General features: G+C 34.0%; 1 protein-coding gene across 1 annotated transcript in view; it reads left to right on the top strand.

Annotated features, from left to right (window-relative positions):
• The window catches only part of LOC149242765 (uncharacterized), a 147,439-nt gene extending 135,932 nt beyond the window's left edge, over positions 1-11,507 (top strand). The window contains exons 2-5 of the mRNA XM_089371004.1: positions 5,080-7,153; positions 7,354-7,452; positions 8,262-8,398; positions 9,014-11,507. Of these exons, the coding sequence (XP_089227130.1) occupies positions 5,080-7,153; positions 7,354-7,418 (2,139 nt within the window). The 3' untranslated portion in view covers positions 7,419-7,452; positions 8,262-8,398; positions 9,014-11,507. The remainder of the gene's footprint in view (positions 1-5,079; positions 7,154-7,353; positions 7,453-8,261; positions 8,399-9,013) is intronic.
• Positions 11,508-14,900: the final 3,393 nt, after the last annotated feature.

Genomic DNA, 14,900 nt, shown 5'->3' with positions numbered 1-14,900 from the left:
ATTCATATGTGGATTTACTGGCTATTGTCTCACTGTAATTTTCATGGTTTAACGCTGGTTACAAGCATGGCTATATGATTGGTTATTCCGATGGTTATTTCACGTATTTACTTGTAACTGAAAGGATAATGGATGCAATACGTAATTGATGTCAAAACAATTAAGGGAAGAGGGTGGTGATCCTTCTTGTCAAGTATCATATGATTTATCAGTCCTTTATGCTGTGTCTTGTATTCGTTTCTTGTAGATTTCATTGATGCCAAGTGTTTGATAGAATGTCAGTCCCAGTTAGGGATGGTCAGGCCTACTCCTGGAGTTAGTTTTTGATTTGTAAGACTTGTTATCATGTAAATCACATATTCTAGAAGTGTCATTGAGTTATAGGCAGTGACCTGGGCTCTGGAACTGAAAAAGTGGGTCAAATCCTGGGGACGATGACACAACATTACGAAAAATAGTCCCTGGACACTGGCATGCCATGTTATGTGAGCGTCCAGAGCCCTTTGGACATTGGCATGCCCATATCATGGGAGAGTCGAGGGGTTAATTGGTTAAGAAACATAGTGGGACTCAGGGGTTGGTTACGTGAGAGTTTGGGATGGTTCTTGAGGGTCTTGTTGTTGATGTGGAAGGTCTGTATGGTGTTTTTCCATTGCTTCCACTTCCTTAAGGTGAATTAGGAGGTCAAATCATATCATAGTAACTTTTCATCACATGTTTACCTTGGTTGGCCAATTACTTGGGTAGATGTGGGAGGAGGGTGTTACAGAGTGGTGTTCACTTTATTCACTTTTCGGGGAATTTGGTGCTACAAGAATGCCTATATTTTCGAGGGATCAAGTTGAGATATTTAGTAGTGTTGTTATTCCATTGTTGCATACTTCAATGAGTGTGGCCCAATGGCTGATCAGAAGCACAAGAGAAGTATTCATCTCATTAACATATGGGACAAATTCCTTGTCGACTTTTTTGATGGGGTGACCAACAGAGTGAAATGTGGGTGCGAGGTATATATTGTTATCAATCCAAAACTTTATTTCATTTTATGTGGAATTATGGTCAAGCATTAACATTTGTGCAAAAGGTCATTACCCTTTGGGGAGTACTATCTTGCGCAAAAAGGCTCTCCATCAACAAGTTGGTGGTATTCAGAGATTCAAAGGTGGCCATAGATTGGGTGCAAGGTCACACAACTTTTGAACACCACAAGCCCATAAACTAGTTGCATAGTATCAAAGAGATTCAGGTTGAATTTCTAGATTTGACTTTCTTCCACCTATATCGTGAGCATAGCACTGTTGTTGATGAACTATCCAAAAAAGGTCTACAACAACATTCGAGGAGTATATTCTACACTATTTTTTTCAAGGACAAGATGAGGGGCTCTAGGTATATATGCATGAATTAGACAATGTCATGTGAACTTGAAGTATCCATTTGCTAATTTTTTGTTATGTTTTGAAACAAAATTTTTGGAACATGGCCATAAAATGTGGTAATATGCAAATATTTAAGCACACATCGAAGTTTTATGATCTACAACTATGGGTAAATTCCTAGGCTATTACGCCGTGGTCTATATTGGAATTTTGCTTATGGATTTTATATTGTCAATAATATGAATGGTTGAGATTGCAAGCCAAACAAATATTCTTCGTCTAATACGTGAAGCAATGGACAATATGAAAAGTTTTGTCAATAGTAAGTCTCTTTGTCCATTTAATTTATTAAAAAATCATTTGTGGAACATGGTTATCCTTGTAATTTATTAAAAAATTCTTTATGAAACGTGGTGTTAAAATTTGGTATAGTGTGACTTGAAAAACAATATAACTAGTTTTATAAATTTACATTTTATAATATTAGTTTTTTTATAAATTTAAGATTCATAATAATGTTAAGGTTATAATAAATAATATCATTATTAAATAATATCATTAATAATATAACTAGTAATAATAACAACATTCAAATTAATATTAAAATTAATATTATTAAAAACAACATTAATACAATATTAAATGATGTTAGTAATTTTCTTAGCTAAATTTACTTACGTTTTAGGTTTTATTACTTTAAGCTTTTAATAATATTGGTTTATTATTATTTTAAGTTTATTAAGAAACATTAAATTTAAATTTAATATGTATGGATTGATGCGTGTTATTCTATATGGAACTTGTTTGTTGATTTCAAACAATGAAAATCATGGATAAAATCAAAAGTCTATTAATAAAGAATAGTGGGTTTTTTTAATATATTTTTTTTCATTATCATAATGTTATAGTTTTCGAATTTAGGTTTCTGTGATCCATAATTATAATGTTGGGACATTTTTCGGTACTAATCACATTCAAATTATTTTGTCAAGGCCCTCACATAATTATAATGTTGGGACATTTTTCGGTACTAATCACATTTAGAGTATTTTGTCAAGGCCCTCACATCCAGAGTATTTTGTCAAGGCCTTTCGAAGGAACCGGTGTGACTCATCATCAGGACAAGATGTAGAGTCAGATTTAGGCAACAGAGTAAATAGTGATAGCGATGGAAAGAGCGGTGTGACTCATCATCAGGACAAGATGCAGAGTCAGATTTAGGCAACAGAATAAATAGTGATAGCGATGGAAAGAGCTAATAATGGCTAGCTTTGACCCACAATATAAAATATTCAATAAGGATGAGGAGAAATCATCATCACGACTAGATGCAGAGTCAGATCTAGGCAACGGAATAAATAGTGATAGCGATGGAAAACGTTGATAATGGCTAGCTTTGATCCACAATATAAAATATTCAATAAGGATGAGGATAAAAAATTTGCCGCAGAATAAATAGTGATAGTGATAGAAAGATGGAGAGTCAAATCTAGGCAATGGAATAAATAGTGATAGCGATGGAAGCACTGATAATGGCTAGCTTTGATCCACAATATAAAATATTCAATAAGGATGAGGATAATTTTTTGCCACAAATAAATAGTGATAGCGTCGGAAAGACTTGATAATGGCTAGCTTTGACCCACAATATAAAATATTCAATAAAGATGAGGAGAAATTTTTGCTCGAACCAGTGAATGTTGTGGTTCATCATCTTAATGTAAGTGGTTCATCATTATAATGTAATATGGATTACAATATATTTATCAAAATAAAATAATACCCTATATGATTACAAATAAATATATATTGACTCTCCCTAACAAATTTTGACTAAGAAGCAGTTAAGTTATTTATTTTATTTCAAGTTATGATTAACTAAATAAATAAATAAAAATAAATTAATAAATAATTACACTAATGGTAAGTGACTGAATGTGATTAGTACCAAAATATGTCCCAACATTATAATGTTATATATCAACACAACTATAATTAACTCTTAAAAAAATCCTACTCATTTATTTTAAAAGATATATATAGATTGATCATGTATGTAAGTGTATTTCAATTTCTTTTAAAAAATTGAAACTTCATATCATGTACAATTTGCAATACATATAAACAACAACTTTACATGAAATAACAATCTTAACCCAATATACTCACTTATCTAATTTTTTATATTTGATTTTTAACCAGCTTAGATCCAACTCCAGATATATCAAGCGCTCTTGAGGTGCAAACATCTTTTCTGAGTGAAGAAAGGTTTGCACCTCGAGAGATTTGATCTGTCTCAGAGCTTGATAGGTTCAGAGTTAAGATAGATCTAGGTTGGTTTAATTATTAATTTTATTTTTTTAGTTTAATTTCTATTTTTATGTAATCTCACTAAGTCAAAATGTTTTAATTTACAGCTTGAGTGGGCCTAATGGTTAAGAGCATGTGTTTCCTCCTAAGAGGTCACAGGTTCAAAACCAGAGGGAGGTAGAGTATGTATGCCTTTGTAGACATTAACAGTCAAATCGTTGCATGGAGGTGGGTCCCTTGTCCCACAAACAAGGGGGTCTCATACACAAATTTGGTGTTTGGCTTGGTCGTGACCTTAAAAATGGATATATATATATATATATATATATATTGACTACGTTAAGATGTCTAGATAACATAATATAAGATGACATTACAACATACCTTCCATATAGAGATGGAAATTGTCCCTCGCCCAAAAATGTAATAAATTAAATTAAAAAAATATTTTGATTGTGAAATGAGAGGTGGTTTTGGGCATGTTGTTGGTATTGGCCCATATTATGGTATGGTTTATAAAATCCATGGTAAATTGGGGGTGACTATGGATATACTTATTTATTAAATTTAAATATGGTTACAAAATCACTATTCTATTTTATAAGGTAAAATGGATCTTAACTTATTGGTGCTACTTAAAATTTTATATATTTTAATGTAATAATTATATTATGATATGATTTTTTAATTAAAAAAGTTATCCTTAATTTTATTAATAAAAACAAAATTACAATGTAACACATTGAATTTTATTATTTCTATTTTTTTATAAACACTACAATATGTTTTACATGTAACATGTAAATGTTCATCAATCAATTTTTACATATTAATATAAATTAAATATATTGATATTAATTTTAATATCTTAAACTCACGTGTAAAAATATTGACAAACTTTCTTACATTACACCTATACATCATCTCTAAACTGAATTACTATACATCATCTCTAAACTAAACTACTAAGTTATAAAACTTACCTCCATAACTACATTGAAAAATATAAATTACCTACACAATCCAAAACACTTCATTTTGATTATCTAGTAACATTGGTTTCACATAACATTTTGTTGCCTATTTGTTTTTGGGTGTTCCACCGTACATTCCCGCTCATCGTGCAGCGGCTGACTTCTCCAGAGTCCACAGTCGACTTAATTTTAATTTACAATTTCTTTTTCCAATGTAATTTTTGTTTTACCCATTTGTTTTTACTAACTTTAACTTTTTCAAATGGGAACATATTCCTCGATACAGAAAATTTCAATTTTCTTTACACACAGGGATGTCCCTTGCTCTCGACTCACATAGATTAGGGTTTCACGGAGATAAAATTATTTCATTTCTCAATTTACTCTCGCATTGCACTCTCAACTCACAGAAGTAGCTGCTGTCACACAAACACATCTCTATTCTCTCAGGTTTTTGGGTTCTCTGCTTGCTCAACATGGGGGCCACTAGCACGAGGAACGCAATGCTCTCCCTCTGCAACAACAACATCTCCATTCATCGACTTTCCTTCCGCACTTTGAGCGCCTCTGCAGACACGCGCATTAAGACACTCTGTCGCACCAACAGACTTCAAGAGGCACTGGACACCTTCAAGCACCTGCTTTCACCTAAATCTACATCCATCCCCTCTCTAATCACCTGCAATCTCTTGTTAAGTAGCCTGCTTCGACGGAATCAACATGAATCTGCATTGTCTGTTTATAGGCTTATGATTGAAGCCGACATTATCCCAGATCTCATAACTTTGAACATTATCATCAATTGTCACTGTGAAACAGGTAGAATGGATTATGCGTTCAAAGTGTTTGAAGGAATGGAAGCACATGGGTATGTTCCAAATGTCGTAACCTTCAATACCCTCATCAAAGGGTTTTGCAGGAAATTCAGAGTCGAGGACGCTATCAAGGTTTTCAACCAAATGAGGAGCAAACAACAAGCTCCTAGTCTTGTTACTTATAATACCCTAATAAATGGGTTCTGCAAGGCCGGGAAATCCTACGAGGCGTTCGGGTTGTTAGCTGTTATGTTGCAAAAGGGCCATGAGCCTGACATAATCACATTTAGCGCGCTCATGGATCGGCTATGCAAAGAAAGTAAGTTCCAAGAAGTCAAGAAACTATTGTATCTGATGATAAAAGAGGGTTGTAATCCCAATGTTATTACATACAGTATACTTATTAATGGTTTATGTAAAGAAGGCAAGTTGGATGAGGCGTGGGAGCTCTTCTATGAAATGTCTGAGAGAAACATATGCCCTGATGTTGTAACATACAGTGTGCTTATTGATGGTTTATGTAAGGAGGGCAAGTTGGCTGAGGCGAGGAAGCTCTACTCTGAAATGTCTGAGAAAAACATATCCCATGATGTTGTCACATGCAGTGTGCTTATTGATGGTTTATGTAAGGAAGGCAAGTTGGACGAGGCGATGAAGTTGTTCTCTGAAATGCCTGACAAAAACATATCCCCTAATGTGGTCACGTACAGTGTGTTTATTGATGGTTTATGTAAGGAAGGCAAGTTGGACGAGGCGATGAAGTTCTTCTCTGAAATGCCTGACAAAAACATATCCCCTAATGTGGTCACATACAGTGCGCTTATTGATGGTTTATGTAAGGAAGGCAAGTTGGACAAGGCCAAGAAACTCTTCTCTCATATGTCTGAGAAAAACATATCACCTAATGTGGTCACATACAATGCACTTCTTCATGGTTTATGTAAGGAAGGCAAGTTGGACGAGGCGATGAAGTTCTTCTCTGAAATGCCTGACAAAAACATATCCCCTAATGTGGTCACGTACAATGCGCTTATTGATGGTTTATGTAAAGAAGGCAAGTTGGACAAGGCAAGGAATCTCTTCTCTGAAATGTCAGGGAGGAACATATGCTCCAATATTGTCACATACAATGCACTTATCAATGGTTTATGTAAGGAAAGGCAATGGCAGGAGGCCACCAGAGTGCTTCATGAGATGCTAAACAAAGGGTGTAATCCAGATGTTATCACATACAGCACTGTTATTGATGGTCTTGGCAAAGAAGGCAAGCTTCAGGAAGCTCTCGGGTTATTAGATGTTATGGTGAAAATAGGCATTCCACCTGATCAAATAACATACAATACACTTATAAATGGATTTTGCAGAGCAGATAATCCGGAGAAGGCAGGGGAGCTTCTTCGAGAGATGCCAGAGAAAGGTTGCAGGCCTGATCTAGTTAGTTATAATACATTAATACACGGTCTTTGCAAGCATAATAGGATAGATGAAGCTCACCAGATCTTCTATGAGATGCAATGCCAGGGTCAGAGCCCTGATATTATCACATACACCACATTGATGAATGGACTCTGCAGAGTGGGTAACCTGAAGGAGGCAATAAAATTATTCGAACAGATGAAAAACAGAGGTCATGGGCCTGATATGATTACAGATGCCACCATCATGGACGCACTATGTAAGCAAGGCACACCCCAAAACGCCAATAGAATATTGGATGAGATCGTGAAAAAAGTTTGATACTTTTGTTGTGACATTAAGTTGTAAATAAAAGCTTCTGTAACGATATTGCTGAAATGCACCTCGCAAGATTTAGTAAAAGGGAGTAAATTGCAGTTGATGAAGTACAGGGATGACTTTGGTAACTATCTGAAACAGGTATGGTGGCTGAGTTGATCAAGTGGTACACGTGGAATTTCAATAAGAGTGCATCAGGTGTTTAATATTTAGGAGAGGACGTTACAAACCATAGGAGTGGTGAGTTACAAATTGATCTGATATTTTCTTACTCATGACATTGTTTCAAAGGCTGTTAATAGATTGATAAGGATTTCAAAAATATTATACAAAGTGTTAGACTTTTCTTCAGTTTATATTGTCTGAATTGTCTGTCTGAAGTGGTCCTGAGGAAGCGTTTTATCGGAGTTAGTATTTAGCAAATCACTTCCAATAATCGCAACTTCTAATGTAGGCAAAACAGATGGACTTACTGTAATAGCACCTATTAGTACAAGACTTGATAAGGATTTCAAAAATATTATACAAAGTGTTAGACTTTTCTTCAGTTTATATTGTCTGAATTGTCTGTCTGAAGTGGTCCTGAGGAAGCGTTTTATCGGAGTTAGTATTTAGCAAATCACTTCCAATAGTCGCAACTTCTAATGTAGGCAAAACAGATGGACTTACTGTAATAGCACCTATTAGTACAAGACTTGCCGGCAGCCATATGAAATACTATCAAGTCAGTTCTATGCATGAAAAGTGATGAACTGGGTTTGGTCTACTCATGGCTTGCTCTACCAGTTGGTGAGTTACTATTGCTGAATTGTTCATGGTTAGTTTTAGGTAAAAACTAAAATAGATGGTTGATCAATCGGCTGTCAAACGCATTCAGTAATTAATTTTGTCTGAGAGTTTGACATTAATTATCACTTTCCGTGAGGTCATGTAATTTATTAAGATTCACTGTAATAAATGTGACCTGGCAACATGGGGATTTGCGTCACTAGGTTTGGTATTATTGCATTGAAGGTAGTTTGACTGTATTTGGTATTATTGCATTGAAGGTAGTTTGACTGTATGAACACTATGTACTTTAGAGGCTACGTGGCAAAACAGTCTACAAGAACAGCATGAGAGTATGGAAGCAGAGATAGGACATTATTCACAGTATGATGGCAGAGATCGGACATTATCCAAAAAGGTCTGATCAATCTTACTCTATGCAGACTTTACTCTGTGGCTATGTCATGATTTAACTGTCCTAATTAGTTGCATGCATATATGAAACTCGAATGGCAGTACACAATGATCAAAACCTTACTGTAGATTCACTTCTCACAGGCTGTTAAGTTCAACTAGTTTAACTTCCTCTGCATGGCTAATGTGCAATACTAGCTCCAAGTTTTGCTTCTTACAGGACATATGATTAGAATATACAGAATATTGGATTCACAGCTCACAGGCTGTTAAAATCAATTAGTTTAACTTCCTCTGCATGGCCAATGTGCAATACTAGTCTAAGCTTTGCTTCTTACAGGAAATATGATTAGAATATACAGAAATTTGCTTCTGCCACTAGTTGGTGAATATAGTCTTTGCTGGAAGTGAACACCGTCAAATTTGTCTACTATATATTGCACTAGACAAATGATTTGCAATCCCGTGTTTTTTCGTTTCTAGTCTTCAATGGGTGTGGCTTAGGGAACTTTGATTCCAATAGCTTTGGGATCTCAGAAATAGTATAGCTCAGTATATATTTATAATATTATTCGGGATAAAAATTGAAATGTTTGGTTTGCTTAATGTGAAATGCCAGGGAGCAACATCTACAAGAATTAAAGATAAGTGTCCTTGAAGAATTAGTCAACAGGAATCACAGGTATTGATCAGCTATTGATCTGTTGTCTTCATTCAAAATGAAATCCAATTTTATTATTTTACATCATAGGATTCTTATTGAAATGTGAGAATTCCAATAAAGAAAGATATAATTTCTGGATTTTTTTATGTTTTTGACCTATCCTATCATATTGTAATTTTATATAATCCAGACGAGAACTTGCAAATTTGGTGAAACATGGAAATTCCATACAAAGAACGAAGTTTAGGATGGGTAGGTATGACCTATCATATTGTAATTTTATATAATCCAGACGAGAACTTGCAAATTTGGTGCCACATGGAAATTCCATACAAAGAACGAAGTTCAGGATGGGTAGGTATGAATCTCTTGGACCGCTCACTGCTCTCGGTTTGTAGTGGATCTTTTTTGTTTGCATCAATTTAGTGATCTCATTTACATTTAATGCCGAGATTTTCCTTTTTATTATCGCATTTGTCTTTTTACCCATTGCATAAGTTATGTTTTGCACGTGGTTTTGATTTGAAATGCAACCAGAGTTCTATAATGAATGCCAGGAGAAGTATAGCCCTGCCATTAATATTGTTTCTAAAGATTACTCAACCGGCTTTCTTGCATCCACAGCTTCCTTCAACTCTAACCATTTGTGGCATGTGCTATCTTTAGGTTTGATTACATCCTATTATGGCATTTCTTAAAAGGATAATTTGCTCATGTATTCTTGCCCTTATCATTATTTACTGCATGCAGAATGAGAAGGATCGTGAAACTATGGTGCCATCTTTAAATTCTATCATCCTCAACTGGTACGTTAGTTCCAATGCACGGTCACGTTTTCTCCAACAACTCCTAGTTCTCATCCCCACTCGGGAAGTCTGCCATCATGGTCAATGCCTTGGGTGTCTTTATATAAAACCCTTGTTGGCAAGGCCTTTCTAGTCACGCACCAGTGATCCCTCCCCTCGGAGTAGTGTTGGTTTCCCACCGGATTACTTCTCCTGTAAGCAATTGCTGTTTAACTGTTCGTACTATTTGGCTATTATTGTTGTTAATTGCATGACCTTTATTTTGCCCTGGAAATTTTATAAAATTTCAATTTTGTCTGGCATACCAATTAGGCAGGCCAATTCTTTTCGTGATCGGTACCTCTGGCAATTTTATGTCCCAAGCTAAGATTTGTTTGCAGCTTGCTTTGGCATGCTTTTTTTTTTTTTTCTTATGGTTTTGAATGCGTGATTCTTGAATCCGTGTGAAATAATTTGTGACATGTGTTACCTGTTACAATATACGAAGAAGACTAATAAGTCTCATGGCATGTATTACTTACGATGCATTTTCTTATTAGACATCATCAAATACTTGAATATTTAGGCTCTTTTGTCCAAATTGTAATAGGTAAAACAATTATTATCTCGATCAATGTCTTGTTAGATCTTGTAGCAATCATCTTGATTTACAAGTTGACATGGCTAAGCGTCTCAATCAAAGAGGACATCATTTAGAGACAGGGCCTTTTTTTTCAATTGACGTTTTTACATTGGTAGCAATGGCAGGCAGGTTCAATTTTGGTTAGCATTAGCAACAAGCAATAAATAAGAGATGCGATTGTTTAGCATCTGGTTCCATCCCTCAATTCCAGCAGCCATTTCTGGAAAGTATGTTTGGGTAGTGCTTCGTACCTGTTATAGTATAAGATGAGGACTAATAAGTTTCAAGACATGTATTGGTTACAATGCAATTTTTTATTAGACATATTCAAATACTTCAATATTTGCATTTTTTATTAGACATATTCAAATACTTCAATATTTAGACTCTGTTGTCCAAATTGTAACTGCTAAAACAACTATTATCTTGATCTCTGTCTTCTTATAGCTTGGAGCAATTATATTGATTTACAAGTTGACATGGTTAAGTGTCTCAATCGAAGAGGACATCATTTAGAGACTGGTCCTTTTTTTCGGTCGACATTTTTACATTGGTAGCAAGGACAGGCAGGTTCAATTTCGTCTCCATTCCACCTAGATGCCCAAACACAGGGCCTCCAACTTTGCAATCGCCGTCAAGCAAAACCTAGAGGAAAAGCATGTTTCTGAAAAGGTGTGGTCATTGTAAAGATCACTGACAGAAAATCTGTCGTGATATGTACATACCATAATTCTAAGGAGAGGAGCATTCCCTCACCAAATTGTTCCTTGATCGTCTCGGTGTACCCTTATAACCTGTACGATTTTGTGTGTTTCTTCATTCACTCCTGCTTTATCCGAAATACCCAAAGGGAAATTGTGTTCATCGAAAGGCATGGTCAACTAGAATCTTAGTTCTACATAAAGACACTGACAGGGAATTTGTCATGACATGTACATACTGTAATTCTATGGAGAGGATCATTCGCACATCAAATTGTTCCTTGAACTTCTTGGTCTAGTAAGATTTTGCATGTTTCTTCCATCCTGTCCTCCATTGTTTCTTAGAGGATCATTCGCACACCAAGTTGTTCCTTGATCTAATAATATTTTGCATGTTTATTCCATCCTGTCCTTCATTTTTTCTTTATCGAATTGGGAGTATATCGTTTACCTTCATTTTTTCCTTATCCAATTGGGAGTATATCGTTTACCTAATCTGGCTTTCATGTTGACAATGTTTAATGTGCTTCTATAGTTACCTTGCTGCATGCCAGCCTATATTTCTACATTTCTATGGGTGAAGTGCTATAGTTATATTTTTTTTTCCTTTTCTCCTATTTAGGTATTCATACCTTTGTGATAAGCTTTTTAGTGGCACATCTAAGAGCTACTCTTATATGCACCCTTATAAGATGTTTGAGATATAAAGTGCATGCTGCGTTTTGATTGTGTCTTGAAAGTACTTTAATTTGTAACAATGTTATGAGAACCAGACCAAACCATTCAGAACTGGCCAGTTCAACTAGGTGGAGGGAAAAACTGTTTTGGTCCGGTGAACCATACGGTTTTTAGCTAGTTCGGTCTTTTATGGATCCGTCTTGTAAAATGCTATCGCAGGGTTGGAATTTCGATTTCTCTTTACCCGTCATATACATTTTTTTGACGTTTTAGGTCTTTATTATTCCTTTCCAAACCATTATGTTTAAAATTTTGCCCTTCAAGAGTGATGCTTTTATAATAAATTAAACCTTTACCAATAAATGTTTATTAAAAAATTATCTTTCAATAACACAGTTATGTTAAAAAATTTCACATTTTTATGATAAGATAAGAAAAAACAAAATGACCTTAACAAACAAATGACTTATTGAATTCTGAATCTTGGTTTGAAATTATATGGAACACTCACAATAAAATATTCATAACTTTGAAATCAAATGTCCTAGACCAGGACATGGCATAGCATTTGTATATATAAGATATGATATGACTAAGGAGATATTATGTGACATATAAGATGACCAACAAAATAAAACTATAAGATGGTCTATCCCGCCATCGTCTCCACAATCATAATAACATGGAATCAATATGGACGTCTATGATGGAGAGTTTGAAGTCAAGCAAGCACAATGTATTAAAAGTGTTTTAATATTTCACAAGTGGCAGTGGATGTTGTTCTTTATGAGCCGATCTTTCAGAGCTTTTAAGTGATATGTTGAGACACTAAAGATCTGGTGCAGACTATAGTTGAAGCGACACTTCCGTTGTTCCATAGCTGACACGTGACATATGCTAACTTTCATAAGGTAGTGTTATTGACACTGTGATAGCCCCCCGACCCAAATAAGCCAATAAAGATGGGTAGTGAATACACTCAGAGAGAGCAAGTGGCAACAAGTAGGATTGTGGTCCAAATTCATTATGACAAGGAAGAGGCTCTGTGCTTTCAACTACGTACTGTTTTGGGCTATGTAGGTTCGATGATGTACTAGCACACTCAAGAAATGATTGCTTGTTTCATTCAAGTGGGATTGTTAATGATTTTTTCATACGAGATACATGCATGTTCATTGAATTTCACGGAAACTATTTGGACTTGGATTCTAATCCAACTTACCCTGATCAAACAAATTGTGATTTATTGAATGAAATTCCTTCCAAGGAGTATGAAATATGTATTTTTCCCTGTTTTCCTTTAGATGAACATAGTGAACCTCTAGGTGACACCTACGAGAATTAAAGCATACTAGATTGAGCACCCAATGAGATTTCATCATGGAAAAAACATTTCAAATAGGCCTTTCATAAAACACATTGCGAGTGATGAATAGAGGAGTAAAACACAAACAATGACATTAGTTAAATATATACACAAATTTTACAATTTTTATAAAAGAATTGTGTTTATAAAGTGGAATTATTGACAATTTTTTTTTTAGGTCTAGAGTATGTCTTAAAATCACGACATTAGTTAGATATATACACAAATTTTACAAATTTTATAAAATAATTGTGTTTATAAAGTGGAATTATTGACAATTTTTTTTTAGGTCTAGAGTATGTCTTAAAATCGTTTTTGTTTGGCTAAGAGTTTGAGTTTATGAGACATAAAGAAACAAGTTAATGGACGTAGATGTAGAGGCATTTCAGGGTAATTCCAGGGTCATGGTTTTCTAGAATAACTATGGTGAGTCAACCTGCATTATGGATTGCAAAGGGTCATGGTTTTCTGGAATAACTATGGTGAGTCAACCTGCATTATGATTATCCATAATATGAGTTTGACAATTGAAATTTTTTCCCAATATGTTAAAAAACATTATCCATAATATGAGTTAAACAATTGAATTAAATTTTTTTCCCAATATGTTAAAAAAAAACTAGATAGAAAATATAAAAATATTGTGGTGAACAATTGGCTATTGTTTTAACTAAAACATCATAAAGAAAACATACTCATTTTCCATAATATGTTAAAAAAGAAAAAAATAGACAAAAATATTAAATTATTATGGAGAGAAATTCACTAAATATATTTCAAATGTGTTTATTAAATTCTAATTGTTTAATATTTGAGGAGTTTTTAAACCTACGAAATTGATTAATACATTGAAAAAGGTGATTTAAACAACACAAAACTACAATTTCATTAAAAAATAAATTACTTAATTCTAAAAAAACAAAAAGTTAAAATAGTTAATAATAATGGTCATTTAAAAAAATACACATGAAATAAACATTTTTCTAAATATAAATTTAGTACACCACCACATATAAAAATAATAATATATATATATATATATATATATATATATATATATATCATAAATTCAAACCAAAACTAATATATTTATATAAAATAAATATAAAAAACAACATTTAAAAACAACTATTAAAAATTAACATTTTAAAATAATCATTACTCTAAAGTTCAATCAATATAAGTATGATCAGAGTGCTAGGTTTCTAAAATGGAAACCAATTGATGATCAAACACATTGCCCACTTAGAGTACACGACATATTTCAATTTCTTATTCAGGGTAGAGACTTATATTCTATTCTAATATTGCGAAGTTTCTAGGAGTGAAATACCCAGATAAAATATTAATAATATTTTCAAAATATTATAAGCCGTCAAAAACATGTTCTTCACTCTTCAAACCATAATAATATTTTCAAAATATTATAAGCCGTCAAAGACATGTTCTTCACTCTTCAAACCATGTTATGCCAGACAATCATTTAAAAAATTTCAATGTATTTAATGACTAAAATGGCTTTGACGGGTAAAATGCCCGTCAAATTCCAACTTTGCTATCAAGGACCCTTTGAAAACAATCAACACAATGCTATCAAGGACCCTTTGAAAACAATAAACCGATTCTTGTACGGATTGGTTTGGTACAATGCTTTCAAGGACCCTTTAAA

This window comes from Pinus tabuliformis, chromosome 8, assembly GCF_031772625.1.
Source record: "Pinus tabuliformis cultivar Carrire ecotype Pingquan chromosome 8, CPIR1, whole genome shotgun sequence".
Taxonomy (NCBI): domain Eukaryota; kingdom Viridiplantae; phylum Streptophyta; class Pinopsida; order Pinales; family Pinaceae; genus Pinus; species Pinus tabuliformis.
This window is presented reverse-complemented; position numbering and strand designations above follow the sequence as displayed.